Raw genomic sequence first — 19,870 nt, forward strand, 5'->3', positions numbered from 1 at the left:
TTGTAAACAAATTTTTAGAGAATTTTAGAACCAATACCGAGAATGTACCTACAGAGAGAAACAATTTTTGCCGGGAAGGAGGGGGCTGTGATTTCATGTTTACTTTTATTATCAATGATTTTTTCAATATAAGTGATAGATTTAAGGAGCTGTTTGATTATTATAACTTGTATTGTTACAAAGATCACATAAAATTTGTGAGTTTTTTAACATTTCAGTACACAATGATTTTATTGTCTATCTTGAACTCTTATTTATAAATGGATTGGCAGCAGTTATTGTTGGAGATATCAAACTAATAAACTAGGCCTGCTTTAGTCAAATTTAGGAATATAATTTATAGTGAGTTTTGAACATCTTATAATTTTCTAAACATTTTTGACTGACACTTCACAGGAAATACAAGTAAACTTGGAAAAGCATACACAAAGCCTATTTAAAAGTTGTGTTATTTTTTTTTTTTTTTAAGTTTTCTTGTAAGAAAAGCAAGGGAAGGGGTTATCCGAGAAGTCACGTAAGGTCACAGCAGTGCCTCTGCTGTCTTACTGTAAACTGTAGTACGAGTGAAGGCGCCCTTCTTGAGTCTGCTCCTCTTGAACGGAACTGGAGAGGAACCTCGTCGTCAGGGGAGGGAGCAGTCTGTCTAAACGGTTGTGGTTTTGGTGCTGGGACGTTGACAGAGCACAGCAGTATGTCGAAGCTGATCTTCTGTCCTTAGTCCCCGGTTTGTCTGTGAAGGAATGATGTTTTAGCAGGTTGCCTCAAACTGAAATTCATTTTAAAACTTTTATTATCATTAAGGAAATTGGAGTTAATTTTTTATCTTGCACTATCTCACAGATGAAATTTATATATTTTTTTTGTATTGACTTTGCAAAAAGAGTGATCCTTTGGGCAGGAAAACACAAAGATCACATTTGCGCCTGTGGCTGCAGGAGTGGACTGGTCCTTGGGTGGCTGACCTGTCGTATTTCTCTTACCTGTGACCCTTTACACACAGAGGAGGTCTCTGAGGACACCTTGCTGTCGTGACCTTCACTGCCTGTGTGTGAGCAGGAGTCTCCCACTGTGTTCTCTTTAATAACTTAAATCGTCCTTGCAGACAGACCGCTCTGAATTTATGACCTGGGTTGGAAATGTTGCCCTTTACTAATTAACACATAGTGTTGTCTCAGCTGAATAAAGCTTCATGGGTAGTTTTAACTATATCCCAGTGTATGTAAAGCATATGTCACTTCCTTGCCTTTTAGCGGTCAAGCCCAAATAACATTAACGTGTAGAAAATGGTTTAATAATTTGTGTTTTTATTGCCTGTTGAGTGATTAATTTAGACACTGTTTCAGAATGTTGACTTGAAATATAACTTTTGAAATGCGTATGTATATTCATGTGGAAAGATGTTAGTTACAACCTTGGATGAAAGGCTGTGTTAGAGGAGGATGTGTTGGGAGAACCCACTTTTGTTTACTTCTGTCCGGTGTGTCTGGGTGATTTGCTCCAAGATACTAACATTACTTCTGGGAAGATGGGTGAAATGCTGCGGAAGACCTTGTCTCTCGTGCTGCTGCTGTTAAGAAAAAAGAATAGAGGACGTGCCTCCTTAGAGCGGTCGTTCCTCGGATCTCTGAGGAGCTAAGTGTCAGGATTTATACTAACACCAAGTTAAGACATCACATCAGTGACGCTATACTAGATGGTACATTCTTTCACAGAGGCCTCGGTTTCTTGATTAAGGACAAATAAGGCAAGCAGAACCTTCTTGAATTCTTTTCTGTTGAAAGGTCATGGTTTTCATAGCTTTGTTTTTATCGTCTTCCATGGTTTGTTTAATTGATCTCTTGTCTTCTTACCGTTTTTTCATTATTCCAGTCATTCTTATTTTTTAATTTCTCAACCGAACGAATCAGTGTGGTGCCGATACCATGCGTAAGTGTGTGCTCAGGGCAGGTGTGACTCACTCCTGCAGACTCTTCCTGTTTTTAAGCTGGAAGAGACCTTAGCCTCGGTGCGGGAGGGTCCCCTCGTTCTCTGATGCAGACGCTGCTCGGGGCCGCGTGGCACCTGAAGAGTGGCGGGCCGAGTGGTCGCCTAGAGTCTGCCAGCCCAGGACTCACAGCTCTGGCCCGTTTCGCAGAGTCCTTGGTGCTTTCCGGAGTTTTAAATGGTTCTCTATGTTTAGACACACTCACTTTCAGCAGCGCTGGGTCTCCGCTGCTGCGAGAGGGCGTCCTCTGTCTTGTGGGTCTTCGCTGTGGCGCCAGGCTTCTCACTGGTGGCTTCTCTCGTCGTGGAGCGCAGGCTCTAGGCCCACAGGCTCAGGGCTTGTGGCCCTCGGGCTTTGTTACGGGATCTTCCTGGACCAGGGATCGAACCCGCGTCCCCTGCGTTGGTGGGTGGATTCTTACCCACTGGACCACCAGGGAAGCTCAGTGATGTGCTTTTAATGTCATTTGGACATCTCAAAATGCATCACGCTAAGACACGATTGGACTTTTTAAAACCAGGACTCTGTAACCCCTGTTGTATACTTAGAAACTGCTGGTGCTGAGGAATATATCTGATGTTTTTGATTGAATGTAGGAAAATAACCAACTTGGGACTTGAAGAGTGATTTATTTATCTAAACGCCATTCGTTTCTCTTCCACTACGGGCATTTAAATTAATACACTTTTGGCAAAGTTTGGTCTGTTAAAATACTCAGAACAATATTTACAGCAACTGGTTACTGACTCTAGAGAATTCTGGATGCACGTTACATGCTGCTTTAACTTAGATCATCCCATTACTGTTAATGGCTGACCTGAGGAGACCCCAAGCTGGTGGCCTCACTGTTGAGGAGATGGGGCAACCTCTGCTGGCTCCTCAGGAGCCTTTGGGGTGCTGCTTGCTCCGTCAGAAGCTCGCTTGACAACTCGGGTCCAACACCATCCCAGAGGTCTTTTCCACCCTGAAAATACAGTGATTCCGTGCTAAATTCAGCATCACACAAAAAGTGTGTAAGACTAGATGGTATGTAGGTCTTCAAAATGCAGCATTCTGTTTTCATCCTTAAGTTTTGGTGCCAGGCTCACTGCTCGTGCACTCTCTGACTCCACCAGGAAGGCCCTATCCTCGTTAGTTGTGCTCACTGAGCCAGCTTAGTCTTTGCTCTTCGACTTCATGGTTCTTCTGAGATGATTCTAAAGGCAGATCACATCCCTTTCTTAAAACCACGTTTCCCTACTGTCCTAAACCTTTTATTAGTGTGATCAGTCTCTTAAGTTTGAAATTTAATTTGTGAGTCCTGCCCGTCTAAAAATGTGACTAGAAATTAAGTCCTATTACAAAAATGCAGTATAGTAAGTAAAACTAATTTAAAATTAAACTTAGGTATCCACAAAGCTCCTTAGTCTTCTGATTTTATACAGGAGGGGTTTTTTAAGCCTTTAAAATATATTTTTAGATTTAAATTAATTTTGACGTGTTAGCATTAAAAAACAATTTACGTGTGTGTGTGTGTGTGTGTGTGTGTGAAAGGCAGGCATTACAGTCAGTTGGTGGCTGTCCCTGTGTATGAGTGGTGGCCCCAGCACTGGAACACGTTGCTGTGCTGTGCTGTGTCCTGAGGGCGGCGCAGTGGGTGCGCGTGTGACGCGCACGCCCAGCTCTCTTTGGGGTCGGTCTCACAGGCGCAGCTCGGGGCCAGCTTAGCGCCATAGCAGTGAGAACAGGCCCCCAGCATTCGCGGTGCCCGGGGTGTCCTCAGCTGTGGGGAGCAGCCACCGTGGGAGGCGTCAGGACAGATATCTTCTCAGTTGTACGTTATCTTCCGTCTGTCACTTTCCTCTTTATGAAGAAATATATTGGATGACGATTTGCTAACTCGTACTTATTTTCCCCATTCCTTTTTAGGCTTCTCTACAGTTTAGCCTTCAATGCCAGGTTTCTGAGACATCTCTGGTTTCTCATATCTTCAATGACAACGCGGATGATCACAGGGTAGGTGTTACACAGACTGACACCTTGAGCTTAAGGATGTGACAAGTGGCCGCCAAATAAAAAGCACTGTAAGGAGGTATTTTTAAGTACTGCTTATACCAAGCTTATTTCATTAGGGAAAAAAGTCAAGATGTCTCAGTTTCACAAAACAAAAAAATGGATGCCTAATCTGTGTATATTACTAAGTGTATGGCTTTATCTGAGGGCACATCTGTTTTCTAAACCCGGGTCGGCCTCCCTAAGGTCTGGGCGTCGAGACCCCGAGCCACCGCTGCAGATGGTGCGGGGGCCCCTGGCCAGGGAGCTGAGGCCCTGAGGCTGCACCGTGCGGCCACACACACACACACCACTCCTGGTCATGTCGTGGAAACCAGAAACTTGACATTTCTTTGCTCCATGTCTTTTCTGTGCTTTTGATAGTGAAGATACAGACGTGAAGCAAATCTACCACCATTACAAACATTAAAACATACAAAATATTGTAAAAATTGGTTTCTAAACCTCTTTGTTGAAATAATTTGATTTTTTATATGAAGTCTTGTGTAACTTGCAGGCTACAATCTTTAAAGTACATATTTATTCAATGTGTGTAATATATCAAGAATTCATTCGATACTCAGAAACCGTTCATGGTAAGCAGATGGAGGCCGTTGCCATGCTGAGTTTCTCTGTGAGGGCTCCGTCCTCTGTGCGGTAGTGTGAGAAGTGTGAGCTCAGTTCTCGGAGACTCGGCTTCCCACACCCACTTGCCTGCAGTGGTCACCGCCGGAGGCCCGCCCGCCTCCCCGCAGAACAGCCTCTGGCAGGAGGGACCCGAGACAGGAAGCCCCGTTGGAGTTTGGGCGCCTGGCGCTGCCCTCGGTACCACCCGCTGCCCTCCTCCCCTGCTCTGTGGCCGCCGCCCGCGCCGTGCTGTCTGGGTTGGAGGTCGTCAGGGTGGAGGGTGGAAGAGCGCCTGTGGGTGGGCCCCCACCGGCCCTGTGCCAGGAAGCCTCAGAGAGGGACTGGCAGGCGCTCGTAGTACAGGCTGAGGTGCTTTCGTGTGATTTTAACACATCTTTGTGAGTGAGGGGGTTCTGAGCGACTGCGCTGCAGCTGATGGAACTCAGAGCAGCGAGGTCCTGGACCTCACAGCAGCAGCAGTAGAGACGTGGGAGAAGTGGCTTCCGGTCCAGAACGAATCTTCTGTATCCTTTCATTTTCAAATTAAAGTGAGAGGTTTCTGGTTTCTTTGTGTGAGTGTATTTCAGCCTCTGGTGGCTGTGCCCACCTTGGCGTTGGTGAGCAACAGGTTTGTTTAGGCAAGAGAGCCTGGGGGTCACTGGGGCAGGAGGTTATCATCGCCCTGCAGGTATCTTAGCTTAGCAACAGGGTCCCATCCCGGCCCTGCCTGCTGCCGGCCTGTTTGTTCGTGGCCTTGGTCTCCCGCGGGGAGGGAGCCACGGTGTGTGCAAATGTTCTGTCATGGCGGTGTTGGTTGTATTAAATTATCAGTGTTATAAGTCAGTGAAGTTACACACATTTTTAAAAACTCACTATTTCTTAGAAAGCCCATTTGAGAACGTGTGTCTTTTGCGCGTATAGTTTATTCAGGTCCCACGAGAAACTCACAGTGTGTGGTAACACCTTCCCGGTGTGTGGCTTATCATGTTTATCATCAGAATAAATGCAGATGAAGTGCCCGATTCCCCTGAAAACAGCACGAAGCGTATTTTGAAAGTAGTTTGGCAGCAGGGCTTACCCAGCTGGGACTCCTGAGCTTTGGCACGCACGAGGCTAATGGGGCGCGTGTCCGGGTGTGGACTCCCGGCCCCCACCTCCCTTGGTCTCGGGGCGCACCGGCTCCTCGGTGATTGGGGTGCAGGTGCAGCTGAGGGGGCCAGAGCCTAGCCTGTCTTGGGCCTGTGCGGCGAGGCTGGCCTGCTTCATCCTTGTCTTTAACTCAGCGGGGACTGTTTACACCTGCCCGTGTCTTTTCACATTGACTGCAACGGCTAGTGGTACTACAGTAGACAGGAGTGCACTCTCTGAGAGCTTCTGGAGAAGACGAGAAGCTCCGCCAGTTCAGGGGCGAGTGCAGTTGCCAAAGAGCTTCCCCTCTGAAGACCCTTGTTCTGAGGGGGCATGCAGGAGGGAGGGCTTGTTTGACGTCTCATTGATGCCACTGGTCCAGCCAGCTCTCCCAGTTACGAGTCAGTATCTTTTCCTTTCATTGTAGTAAATTATGGACTTTTTATTTGCACGAGGAGTTCAAACCAGTCAATCCTAGAAGAAGTCAACCCTGAATATTCATTGGAGAAACTGATGCTAAAGCTGAAGCTCCAATTCTTGGGCCACCTGATGCGAAGAGCCAACTCATTGTAATGGACCCTGATGCTGGGAACATTTGAGGGCAGGAGCAGAAGGGGATGACAGAGGATGAGATGATTGGATGGCATCCCCAAGTCAATGGACATGAGTTTGCCAAGCTCCAGGAGATAGTGAAAGACAGCGAAGCCTGGTGTGCTGCAGTCCATGGGGTCAAAAAGAGTTGGACACGACTGAGCAACAAGTCTTTGAGATGGGCCTGTTTTCAGAGAAATATTTGAGTTGGTGTTAATGGCAGAAAGAATGGTCAGCAGAGAGTCGAGAGACATTATTCATGTCCATCCTGGTTGGTTAAGACCACAGGCACATAACTGCCCTTCTTGCCAGTCACCTTTCTGTTGTTCTGTAACTGGCCTCATGGGGGTTAAAGAGAACAAGTGAGCTAACGTTGAGTGCTTGCCCCCATCTAGTTTTTGGGAAGCAGTTAAGAGCTTTGTGCATCCTGGCACATACGTGCATGGCGGGCAATGAGGATTTCAAGTGCGAGTGTTGGCAACAGGGGCACAGCTAAGCAGGTCAGTCGTGCACGTAGATTCAGGAAACACTCCCTCCACACGGCAGCTGGGCAGCCCGGCTTGTCCGTGCTCTCCTCAGTGTTGTTTGGCAGCATTTCCAGTTGTTTTGCTTCTGCAGTTAGTGACGAGGGAGCTAAAAGATACAAACCATTAGCTTTACTCACTCAGCAAAACAAACGGTGTTGCACCTTTTTTCTTCTACTGTGCAGATGGCACAGGACTGGGCTTGGTGGGGTTACTTGGCAGTGAGTGGCGGGGGGCTCCTGTCTCTCAGGGCTTGGCCTTGCTCTGGGCGCACAGCCTTTTGCTCTTGTCCCCTGTGGGTGATGAGGGAGGTGACAGGACGGTCGTGCTTGTTCCTCTGTGTGTGTGCTCTCGCTGCACTTTTATTGGGGGTGGATGGCTTCCCTCGGCGGGGTGCTCTGTGCTGAGTGCTGCTGCGTGTCTGGGCTGTGTTTGCACCAGCCGGGCCCCTGTGTGAGCGCTGGAGCTGGCCTGCTGGCCCCTGAGCGGGGCTGCTGGACACCTGGCACCAGGTGGCTCCCCCTTGCCCACACGCGCCTCAGCGGCCTCAGCTCCAGCCCCGCCTCCCGGGGGACGGTGGCGGCTCTGGAGGGCCAGCCCCTGGAGGGCCGCACCTCGCCTGCTGAGGGGAGGAGGGATGGGGCAGGTGGGAGCCGGCTGGCCCGCAGGCTGCCGGCCCGGGACTGGATAGGTGTGCGCTGGAGACTGGGGAAGCTGTGTGAGCCCGTGTTCGGTGGGGGTGTAGGGTGTGGGCCCCAGCTCTTGGGAAGGAATGGGGCCGGCCCACCTAGAGCTGCCCCGGGCCCGCGGGTCTGCTACCAGGGAGCGCAGCTGTGGGTCTGGTGAGTGGAGGCGTGGCCCAGGACTGAAGTCGTGATGATCTGCTGCTGCGTCTCTGGGCTAAATAGTGAACTGCCTCCAGTGTTCCTCAGTTTACACCCCTGGACAAACCTTTCCTGAGACCAGAACTGTCTGCCTTTGTAGAGGGGACGGGGACGGGGTTCAGCGTAAGAAGCAGAGTGTGTGTCCTGAGGAGTGCTGCCGCAGACCCTGACTGCCCTTCAGGGACCCCTGGGGCCTCGGCTCACTCTCAAACAACCAGCTTTATCTGGTGGAGAATCGCAGCAGGGATGTTAATAGAGACCGGTGGCTTGGTGTCCTGTTCTTTAATTTACGTTATTTATTAACCTGTGTTGTTAGAGTGACTTTGCCTCTCCTCTAGGTCTTTGAATTGCTAATGTAAATGTTATTTTCCCTGCTTACATTTGTCTGATGTCATGTCTTAATTTGTTCCGCAAACTCAGCCATTGTGTTTTTCTCTCCTTTCTCCCAATTCAAGGTCTATGGTACCATTGCTTCAGGTGATATCAAGGGGCTCACCTATGTCTTTTGAAGATTCTAGTAGAATCATCCCACTCTTCTACCTGTTTAGTTCCTTGTTCAGTCACTCACTGATTTCCATACATGATAACGAATTCTTCGGAGACCCCATAGAAGGTGAGAATTCTGAGCAATCCATTTGTTGATGACCTTATGCAACAAATTTTCGTAGATGATAGAAAAGTTTTAAGCCTTTTAAGTCTTTGAGTGTGTAAGAAATGGGAGGGGGAGCCCAAATATAATAGAAAATTGGATTATGTTTTTCAGTTGTAGGTCAAAGACAATCGTCAATGATGCCTTTTACTTTAGAAGAACTGGTAGTGTTGTCTCGATGCCTTCGCGACGCGTGCTTAGGGATCATCAAACTGGCATATCCAGAAACAAAGCCAGAAGTTCGAGAAGAATATATCACCGCCTTTCAAAGTATTGGAGTAACTACCAGTTCTGAAATGCAGCAGTGTATACAGATGGAGCAGAAACGATGGATTCAGTTATTTAAGGTAATGAGTGTATGAATATTTTTGTTTACTGAGGTCAAATAACGTACAGGTTTTTTTTTGGATGACTCATTTTAGAAGACTAGAGATAGGGGTTTGTTTCCGGCTTGATTGTTAATTTGCAAAACTCGTAAGAAAAGTCTTTTTCATTTTATGTTTGCCTCCTTTTAAAGCCTTGTTTTGACATTGTTAAATATATCTGTTATAACTTGCCCCAAGTACTTTCAGTGACAAGGTGATGTATAATTAAAATTTTTTTTATTTTTCAGTAAAAGATCTCATAAGTTTTATTTATTTAATCTTAAGAAATTGATTAACAAAGGTGGAATAAGATCATTAACTTAATGCAAGTTGAATATAAATTATTTTAAAATACCTTCATTTTTAACCGTGCAGAAAGAGAAGTTATGAGTTACTGTGGCTGAAATGTTGGCAAGAAACCACCACCACTGAGAGAATACAACTACTGGGGTAGAAAAAAAGAAAAGAAAAAGGGTGCTTGACTTCCCATGAAATTTCTGCAGCAAACACATCCCGTCAGCTAAAATCGCTCATTAAAGGAGCGAGAGCAGAAGAAATGCATTTCCCAAATTGAGCGCTAGATTTACAGCCCGCTTAGCGCCGGCGACCTCTGCACACTGTGCTCAGCTGGAGTCGTCAGCCGTCCCTTTGGGTCTTTTATCACTGCTTTGTCAAGCTATCTATTTAATTGAAAGAAGTTAATTGAATGAAAATGATCAACTAAGCTTGTATTAATATTGCTAATGGAACTTTCTTCTTGGCCATGTTTGGAGAAAGATGTCAAGCTAGACTTTAGGAAAGGCCCATTAATGCTTGCACTTAACCTGATGGGCTAATTAAGGGCTGCTTATTCATCCTGCGAGCCCACGATGGGCTCCGTGCGGCCCGTTCTGCCTGGTTTTACAACACATCTCACTTCTGAGCACCAGCATTAGTAGCAGTGAGAGTAACTGATCATGTTTTGATTGCACTGAGCACAGTGCTGATGTGTCATTGGATTTATAATATGTGCGGATTGATGTAACATATATTTGCACAATTTATTTTAATTACCTGTCTCTGTATTCCTAAGTAAACTCTTAAGGTCACATGTTGAGCCCTTAATATATCCTTGCTTAAAGACTAACACTTTTGCATCTTTTCTAAGTTAAAATAAGCTATGTCACCCATTTAAACTTGTAATTCTTGTGTCAGGTTTTCCTGGATGTGGCTGTTAATGGTAGCATATGTTTTCTTTTAACAATCTAATTAAACTCTGGGATGTTTGTTAGTAAAACTTTCCACTATGCATGTTATCAGGTTTCGTGTACAGTATCAGATACTTTCATTATTTTATAGCACCTGTTCACAGTCTCGTAATTTTCATATACCAGGCCTTATCTTTAGCACCCAGAACCTTCTGAATTTAATCATGCTGTATTAAGATGTTTTTCCCCAGTCCTGCTTTATTTTGCATAAGCATTAAGTGAAAATTCTGTAAAGAATTTGTTCTTAGGCCTCAAAGTGATTCACTACTAGTTTATTAAGGATTGCAGGGGTTTTGTTTGTGTTAAAAATTAGCATGAGCGTTCACCTTTTCTGAAACGGGATTGTCTTTAGGTTTCAGATTGAGTTATGAAGATCTGAATTTAGAGCAGACTTGTTTGAAGACAAGTTTTTGAATAAGATTCCTCTTCTTTGTAAAGATTTTGTTGTTATTGGTCTGCCTGCTGTTGAGCTAAGCCCACCCCCCACCAAAAAAAAAAGAAGAAAATCAAGACACGGTCTCTGAACAGATTCAGCTGATATTAGTTATTTTCTTTCAGAAAAAATTGTCTTTAATATGAAGTAGAATTTAACTCTCAGTGGTTGCTGTCTCAGACAGTATTCTGAGGACTTCACAGGGACCAGTCCACGCGAGCGGTAGTTCTATGAGGAAGGCGCTGCAGGCGTCCCCGTTCTACAGCTGGGGACACTCAGCCCGGGGCTGGCGTAGCCAGCATGTGGACCGTGCTGCTCCTCTGCCCCGCCCCTGGGAAGCGTGAAGACGAAAGCTTAGCATTTCTGTACGTTTCAGTGTCGCATTTGAGGTGAAGAATTCAAGGAATCGAATCCACCAAAGAAAGCAGTAGCATTTTGCAGTAATTGCCTGCGTTCTGCTGATTTTGACAGAGCTGCGCGTGAGGAGACCTGGCTCCTCCAGCCACCAGCCACTTTCATTTTTTAGCTCCTGATGGTCCTCCCAGACCGGTCTCCGAGAGGGGCTCTGGGGGCTGGTCACAGAGCAGACTTCTGAGTGGATGGAGGCATCCTTCTTTGTCACTGTAGGAACCGAGGTCAGTTCTGAGCCCCCCACTGACACTGCTAAAACAGTTTGTACATTTATCAAATTTATCAGCTTCTCTCCGCGTGTAATTTACAGCTGTGACTGCGTTAGCCCTGGGAGGAGACAGGAACTCCTGTTTGATGTGCCTTTGTGAGCAGCTGCCAGGCTGCGCTGGAGTTACCCCGAGGGGGGAAGTTGTGCAGGAACCTGCTTGCTTACTGCGCTCATCTGTGCGCAGAGGGACTCGGAGAGGAGGGGCTTTCTCCTACCTGGTGGTTGATTTGGATTTTTCAGTGTCAAAAAGACTGTTTAAAAAGTAAAAACAGAAAACCACAGCAGTGCCCTAGCTGTGATTGAGCCATGCTATCATTAACCGTCACGGCGACCAGTGAGGCAGATCCAGGCTTCCTCTAAAGTGGCCGAGCTGCCTGCCATGTCTTTGTCTTTGAAAGTTTTTTTGGCTTTGGTTTTGCCTACTCAATAAAGTGGATACCTTAAGAAGTAATTTTGTAGTGTTTTAAACATGCTGGAGAATACTAATAACTAAAGGCTCTATAAGACTAGGTTAGCCATCGACAACAGGAATCCATATCAGATACTTAATGACTTTTATAGGCTGGGGTGTCATTACTGTCAATTATTTTAAACACACACAGTGTTTATCCCCGGAACCCTGGCTCTGCTCTGTGCTGGGGAGCCATAAATGAAATCGGGCAGTCCCTGTTCTTTGAGCATCGCTACATAAGGAAAGAGACTCGGCAGGAGAGCTGAGAGCACGCAGGATAGACACGCAATCGCTGAAGTCATTCTGAGCTGAGGGTCACATGGGGAAAACCATTCTGGCCTTCTTTAAGAGAATAATCTTAAGAGCTGGTACTTCACTGGTTTTTCTTGTATTTCGTTTTTACATATTCTTCATTAGGAAATCAAAATCTAAAAAACTCTTTATTATATATTGATCACATCACACATTTATCCAGTTAGGTACCCGTAAATCATGTGCCTTGTCCTATGCTTTGTTTTAAAGTTTTAAGGTAATTACCTAAGATGTTTGATTTTGCCCACTGCCTTTAAGATCAGAAGATTATTACAGGCACCTTTCCAATTGTGGAGTATATATGCTTTTCTTTGGTTGCACTAATAAAGCTAAATATCAGTGATCTCCTCTCAGAAATGTCATAGTTGAGCGTTCATAGCTTTAAGTCCTCATCAGATATATTATTTATGTGTGTAAATTTCTTTTATGATGTAAAATGTGTATTTCTTAAGACTATTTCCCTAAGATCAAGATTTTTCTCGTGATCTTGATAGCCAGTGGACTTTAAAACATACAGTAATCTTGTGAAACAGTGCATGTTAATTTAAAACCTTGAGCTGGGACAGTTGTCAGGTGTGATTTTTATGAGACATCTCTGTGTTTCTAACCAGTTGTCTGCTTGGTCTTTTAACATTGGGTTTAAGGGACACCTGCTCGTGGGTGTCACTGCTTGGTTTCCGGCTGTGTGGCTGCCTGGACCCCAGCTCCCTAACAAGAGAGTGAGCCCGGGGCCCTCAGCAGTGACAGCGGAGTCCTGGCCACCAGACCACCGGGGAATCCCTTTGTTTTTCACTGTAGTGGCATATAATCAGTCAGACGTAACAGTTTAGTGCATTTCTGAATATTTGCTTAAACAATCTTGTTAGTTCTCAGGTATTTAAGGTTTAGCTCCAACGCGGAAGAGCACGATACGGGAGCCGAGTGAAACGCATGCATGAATGCGAAAGAGCGCGTTTATGCCGTGAGTGTCTCCTATCGCTGTGTGTGCGCTGGCGCACCTCAGTCGCCCTGGTGTTCACTTGTTGGCCGCCTCTCTTCATATTTCTTACTCACTGGTTCTCGGGTCTCACTGTCTCAGGGTCTCCTCAGGACCGGTTGACAGCTGCTGCCTGGAGTTGGTGCTGCTGCTGCTGGTGCCCTTTGCGGGTGCTTGTCAGCCGGAGGCTCCAGGCCCGGGTGCAGTCAGTCCCCGTGGGGCAGGCGTCAGTGGCCTCCTGTCTCAGTGTGCACACTTGCACCCCTGTGACTGAAGGCCAGTTTACATCTAAAACCCTGCCGTACTGTCTTCTGTACCAGGCCTATCTGCGCCGGGAAATTTGATAAAATTTACTGAGAGGAAAACTGTCTTTTTGATCTCAACACTGGGTGTCTGTTGATCCAGTTTAAACTTGTTACTCCAGTTTTCCTTGCCTTTGACATCTTTCGTCACTTCATGTGGTTTTTTAATGGTTACTTCTGTGAGCTTTGGTTTTTCAGCACTAAATATTTCTAGCAGCTGGTGGTACTAAAAATGAATGTACAGAAAGGGAATGTGTTTAAAGGTGTTTTGAAATCACAGAATTTGAGTTTTGTCTGACTCTTTGTGACCCATGGACTGCATCACACCAGGCTTCCCTGTCCATCACCATCTCCCGAAGCCTGCTCAAACTCATGTCCATTGAGTTGGTGATGCCATCCAACCGTCTCATCCTCTGTTGCCCCCTTCTCTTGCCCTCAATCTTTCCCAGCATCAGACAGGGTCTTTTCCGGTGAGTTGGCTGTTCGCATCAGGTGGCTAAAGTATTGGAGCTTCAGCTTTAGCATCAGTCCTTCCAATGAATATTCAGGGTTGGTTTCATTTAGGATGTACTGGTTGGGTCTCCTTGCAGTCCAAGGGACTCTCAAGAGTCTTCTCCAACACTGCAGTTCAAAAGCATTAGTTCTTCAGCCCTCAGCCTTCTTTATGGTCCAGCTCTCACATCCATGCATGACTACTAGAAAAACCATAGCTTTGACTGTATGGCTTTGTTGGCAAAGTAATGTCTCTGCTTTTTAATATGCTGTCTAGGTTTGTCATAGCTTTTCTTCCAAGGAGCAAGCATCTTTTCATTTCATGGCTGCAGTCACCATCCATAGTGATTTAGGAGCCCAGGAAAATAAAATGTACCACTGTTTCCACTTTTTCCCCCATCTATTTGCCATGAAGTGATGGGACCAGATGCCATGATCTTGGTTTTTGAATGTTGAGTTCTAAGCCAGCTTTCCCTCTCTCCTTTCTCCGTCATCAAGGGGCTCTTTAGCTCCTCTTCGCTTTTTGTCATTAGCGTTATCATCTGCATATTGAAGTTGTTATTTTTCCCAGCAGTCTTGATTCCAGCTTGTGCTTCATCCAGCCCAGCATTTCACATGATGTGCTCTGCGTATAAGTTAAATAAGCAGCGTAACAATATACAGCCTTGATGTACTCCTTTCCCAATTTTGAACAAGTCCATTGTTCCATGTTCAGTTCTAACCGTTGCTTCTTGACCCGCATACAGGTTTCTTACAAGGCAGGTCAGGTGGTCTGGTATTTTCGTCTCTTAAGAATATTCTACAGTTGTGATCCACACAGTCAGAGGCTTTAGTGTACTCAGTGAAGCAGACATAGATGTTTTTCTGGATTCTCTTTCTCTGATCCAACGGATGTTGGCAATGGGATCTCTAGTTCCTCTGCCTTTTTAAAATCCAGCTTGTACATCTGGAAGCTCTCGGTTCATGTACTGTTGAGGCCTAGTTTGTAGGATTCTGAGCATTACTTTGCTAGCATATGGGCTTCCTTGGTGGCTCAGCAGTAAAGAATCTGCCTGCAATGCAGGAGACCTGAATTCAGTCCCTGGGTTGGAAGGATCCCCTGGAGAAGGGAATGGTAACCCACTCCAGTATTCTCGCCTGGAGAGTTCTCTGGTCAGAAGAGCCTAGCAGGCTACAGTCCATGGGGTCACAAAGAGTCAGACAGTACTGAGTGACTAACACTTTGTTCTCATGTGAAATGAGTGCAATTGTGCGGTAGTTTGAGCATTCTTTGGCATTGCCTTTCTTTGGGATTGGAATGAAAACTGACCTTTTCCTCTCCTTTGGCCACTGTAGTGTTTTCTAAATTTGCTGGCATATTGAGTGCAGCACTTTCAGAGCATCATCTTTTAGGATTTGGAAATAGCTCAGCTGGAGTTCCATCACCTCCACTAGCTTTGTTCATAGTGATGCTTCCTAAGGCCCACTTGACTTCACACTCCAGAATGTCTGGCTCTAGGTAAGTGATCATACCATCATGGTTACCAGGTCAATAAGATCTTTTTTGTGTAGTTCTGTGTATTCTTGCCACCTCTTCTTAATATCTTCTGCTTCTGTTAGGTCCGTACTGTTTCTGTCCTTTATTGTACCCATCTTTGCATGAAATGTTCCCTTGGTATCTCTGATTTTCTTGAAGAGATCTCTAGTCTTTCCCATTCTATTGTTTTTCTCTATTTCTTTGCATTGTTAACTTAAGAAGGCTTTCTTAACGCTCCTTGCTGTTTGGAACTCTGCATTCAGAAGGGTTTATCTTTCTCTTTCTCCTTTGCCTTTCACTGCTCTTTTCTCAGCTGTTTTTGTAAGGCCTCCTCAGACAACCAGTTTGCCTTCTTGCGTTTGTTTTTCTTGGGGGTGGTTTTGGTCGCTGCTTCCTGTACAGTGGTACAAACTTCCGTTCAGAGTTCTTCAGGCACTCTGTCCACCAGATCTAGTACCTTGAATCTATTTGTCACCTCCTCTGTATAATCATTGGGGATTGAATTTAGGTCATACCAGAATGGTTTTCCCTACTTTTTCAGTTTAAGTCTGAATTTTGCCATAAGGAGCTGATGATCTGAGCCACAGCCAGCTCCAGGTCTTGCTTTGGCTGACTGTATAGAGCGTCTCCATTTTCGTCTGTGAAGACTATAATGAATCTGATTTTGGTAATGATCCTCTGCTGCTGCTGCTGCTGCTGCTGCTAAGTTTCTTTAGTCGTGTCCGACTCTGAGCGACCCCATAGACGGCAGCCCACCAGGCTCCCCCGTCCCTGGGATTCTCCGGGCAAGAACACTGGAGTGGGTTGCCATTTCCTTCTCCAGTGCATGAAAGTGAAAAGTGAAAGGGAAGTCGCTCAGTCGTGTCCGACCCTCAGCGACCCCATGGACTCCAGCCTTCCCGGCTCCTCCATCCATGGGATTTTCCAGGCAAGAGTACTGGACTGGGGTGCCATTGCCTTCTCCTAATGATCCTCTAGATCCAGTTAAATTTTCATGGTTTCTTAAAAGTTGTATTTTTCTCTACAAGTTAGAAAAAATAGTTTCAATCAAGGACAAAAATGTTCTTAGGAGATATGACATTTCTAAAACATTTTGGAAATTCGTCCATGGCTCATATTGCCAAATATAACATATAAGAATATGTGTCACCCAGTTAGATTTGGATTTCAGATACACAGCAAGTGCATTTTAGATACAAGTATATCCTATGTGATATTTGGGGCACATTTATACTTTTTAAAACCCTGTATTTGAGATACGCTTTGAATAAAGCAATATTTGAAGATGGTCACACTAAGACTTCTATTTGCTGCTTGTCTGCGAGTCAGCTTCACTGGCTGAGCCATGCTCTCCCTGCGTCTTCAAGTCTGGTTTCCTGTCCGCTTTCAGAGGCGCTTTTCCGCAGTGGCTTCTGCTGCCAGCCCTTCCTCGCTGGCGCTCAGGCCCAGCTCACCCTATGCCTTGTCCTTGCCGCCTTCCTCCCCTCCCCCACGCCCATCTTTCTCTTTCCTTCCGTTTTTATAAGGTTTTATGTATGTATTTCCTTCGGGCTGTGCTAGTCTTCGTTGCTGCAGGGCTGTTCTCTAGCCTTGGGAGCAGGGGCTGCTCTCCAGTGGCCACAACACGCTTCTGGTGGCGGCGGCTTCTCCTGTGCAGCGCAGGCTCTCGGGCACGTGGGCTCTGGGGCTTTGGCTCCCAGAATTAGCTGCTCCGTAGCGTGTGGGTTCTTCCTGTATGAGGGATCAAACCTGGGTCTCCTGCACTGGCCGGCGGATTCTTGACCACTGAGCCTCCAGGCAAGCCTTCTTTCCTTTATTTTTGAAAGAGGATACAGTGATACCAGGATAGGACATTTTATGTTAGTTGTTTTTCATCTTTAGATTATGAAAGTATGGAAGGGAATGCCTATATTGAAAGTGTACGTTCGGTTTCACAGTAATTTAAAGTAAATTATGGCATTAATTACCTCTGAAGAGTTGGATCACGTTTGCCACCTCTGGAACAGAAACATCCTCGGCAGGAGAGGTTGGCCGGTGTTGAACGCCAGGAGGTGGAGGACAGCGTGTCTCCTGGGGTCCCGCAGCCGTGGACGTGAGCAGATGACCGCTCTGCAGCGCGCCATCTCCTCAGCTGTGCTGTGCAGAAGTGTCAGGACTCGGAGGGGGTGCGGGGGGTGATGGGTGGGGGCCACAGGTGAACGGGTGCCTTTAAATACACACATTAAGTGTCAGAAGGCACAGCCTGTGTCGGCAGCTGTGGGTGGTGGATGCGCTTCAGCACAGCAGCTGTTACACCTGAATTTACTTAGATACCAGTGTGGGTGTATGAAAGGGGAGATGCTGTTCATCGTGCCCAGGGATCCTGCTTCTGTCCCCACTGTTGGAAGAGTGCCTGCTGCTGCGCTCTGTGTGAACCCCACCGAGTTTGTCCCGAACCAGGAGAGCACGAGAACGCGGCTCACGAGGTGTCCTTCCTCCTGGGAGCAAAACTGAGAGGCACCCAGGAGTCAGCGTGTCAGGTCAGCGGCCGTGCCCTGCTGGGACCAGCAGTCAGCCCGCCGGGCCCGCACTCTCGGTCCACTTCCACTGCGCTTGATCAGTCGTCATCAAGCACCGCCTGTGTGTGGCCTAACCCCCGAGCAGCCGCAGCCGCGGGTGGAGGGTCACACGCTCTCGCTGCTTACGTGTGCTGGTTTCTTACTGATTCAAACAGGACGTGCCGTAGCATCACAGCAGGCTTTACGATGCCGTGCGGTGGACGCCACAGCAGAGTTGGCAGCATATGCCCACCGGTGTGAAAGCTGTGTTCTAGATCTTGAGTGGTTTTTACTGGTGTCATTTTGACCGGGTGGCCGAGCTCCTCAGGTGTTACTTTTTCTCTTTCCTGGTTATATGATCCAGCTGGAGCCTGTGTCGGGGAGGCCTGAGATAGCAACCAGGGACCCCTTCTCTCCCACCTTGCTTGGACACAGAATGACATTTCCTGATGCTTAGTTCAAATTGTATTTTACTGAATTGGAAGCAGTGTGTGTACAGAAGCCTGGCTGACTATAAGAAAACACGGTCAGAGTCACCAAGTACATAGTGGTTGCAGGATCCTCTCCTGCTTACAAAGGCCTTGGTCTTGTGAAGACACTTTGGTCTCCCAGTTTTGTGTTGGTTTATCTTTGTTTACTACAAACGCATTTCTGTTCCGTGTGTAACTTCATGTCTTTTGAAGCCCAACAGTACTGTTAGGGTCTTTAATCGCACATCACAGGATTTAGCACTGTCAGTCGGGGGTGCCAGCTGCTCTTCTAGGCAGGTGGTCGTATTCCATGTCGGGGGCTCACGGCAGGGCTCTGTTTATGGAGGGGCTGATGTCCCCTGAGGGGGCAGCAGTGTGGTCTTGGCTGGGATAGCGCGCGGTGTTGGGCAACCAGAGTGTGCGGGAAGGCTTTCTGGAGGAGGGTCGGCTGGGCTTGTGTAGAATTCGGGGGGCACAGACGAACAGAGGCTTCCGTCCGGGGGCACTACACGCAGAAGGCACGTGTAGGACGCTGCCCCCCTCCACCCGCACCTCAGGTAGAGCGCTTTTCAGGAGAGTTAACGTGCTTTAACCTTAGGAGAACCCCTCAGGTGAGCTTATACATTGCCACTTTGTGTTTGAGAAATGGCCGCCTCCCTCGTAGCTTTTAAAAAGTCAGCCCTTGCGCGTTTGCATCATTTTCTGTCTTTGTACAGAAGCTTCCTCCTGTGGTCACAGAGCGAGACCCTCCTTCATGAGCGGGTTTGCTGTTGGAAGCAGCCCCTCAGGGAGGATCCCCGTCCCAGGCGCTGAGGGCAGCCGTGCGCGCCTCTGCCTCCATGCTGTGCGGGCGTCCCCGGGCTGCCTGCCTGACCTGGTCCTGCTCCCCCCTCAGGTCATCACCAACCTGGTGAAGATGCTGAAGTCCAGGGACACGCGGAGGAACTTCTGCCCCCCCAATCACTGGCTGTCAGAGCAGGAGGATATTAAAGCAGATAAGGTATTCCCGGAAGATCTTTTACATATTTTTCGTTAAACTTATTTTTTCAGCTTATATCTTTTCTGAGAAGAATAAATCTTTTAAGGTTATTTATCATGTAATTAACAATTAGAAGTAAACTTTTGTTGCTGACTCTTAGATCACAGGACACATAACAATATTACTGGCTTACACATGCATCCTGCATTTGTTGTTAATCCTAATTTGCTTTAAACCACAAAGTGTATTGATGTGTAATGGTTTTTTGGGGGGAGTTGAAAAACTTTTGCTTTTATTGTATCAATATATTTTTAGTATTAATACTTAAGAGATGGAACTTATTTGTGACTTTCTAAAGGGACAGAGACAAATGTGAATATTACTAAGATCTAGATGTAAAGTAAATTCAGTAGTGTAACCTGTTCTGAAATAATGAAAATAACATTACCAAAGGACTCTGGGTGTTTTTAAACACATGACTGGATTCATCTCAGAATCTCGGGGCTGGGGGCAGAGAGGGACTGGGTATAGAAGAAGCATGACTACAGAAGTGTTAGAGAAAAGACACATCAGGAGTGTCTCAGGAGCATTGCTCTGTCCGCACGCACGCTGCATCTTTGCATTAAGCTTGTGGCGCCCAGCCCTGCCCACAACCCAGGCCGAGGAGCTGCGGCCGGTCCTGTAGTGGTGAGG

General features: G+C 46.7%; 1 protein-coding gene across 5 annotated transcripts in view; it reads left to right on the plus strand.

The window, feature by feature from the left end:
- Nucleotides 1-19,870, plus strand: part of UBE3C (ubiquitin protein ligase E3C) — a 137,550-nt gene that overhangs the window by 49,307 nt on the left and 68,373 nt on the right. For all 5 annotated transcript variants that reach the window (XM_055591381.1, XM_055591378.1, XM_055591380.1 and 2 more), the window contains exons 11-14: nucleotides 3,893-3,979; nucleotides 8,225-8,382; nucleotides 8,533-8,765; nucleotides 19,094-19,198. In XM_055591381.1, coding sequence (XP_055447356.1) covers nucleotides 3,893-3,979; nucleotides 8,225-8,382; nucleotides 8,533-8,765; nucleotides 19,094-19,198 — 583 coding nt within the window. The remainder of the gene's footprint in view (nucleotides 1-3,892; nucleotides 3,980-8,224; nucleotides 8,383-8,532; nucleotides 8,766-19,093; nucleotides 19,199-19,870) is intronic.

This window comes from Bubalus kerabau, chromosome 8 (assembly GCF_029407905.1).
Source record: "Bubalus kerabau isolate K-KA32 ecotype Philippines breed swamp buffalo chromosome 8, PCC_UOA_SB_1v2, whole genome shotgun sequence".
Taxonomy (NCBI): domain Eukaryota; kingdom Metazoa; phylum Chordata; class Mammalia; order Artiodactyla; family Bovidae; genus Bubalus; species Bubalus kerabau.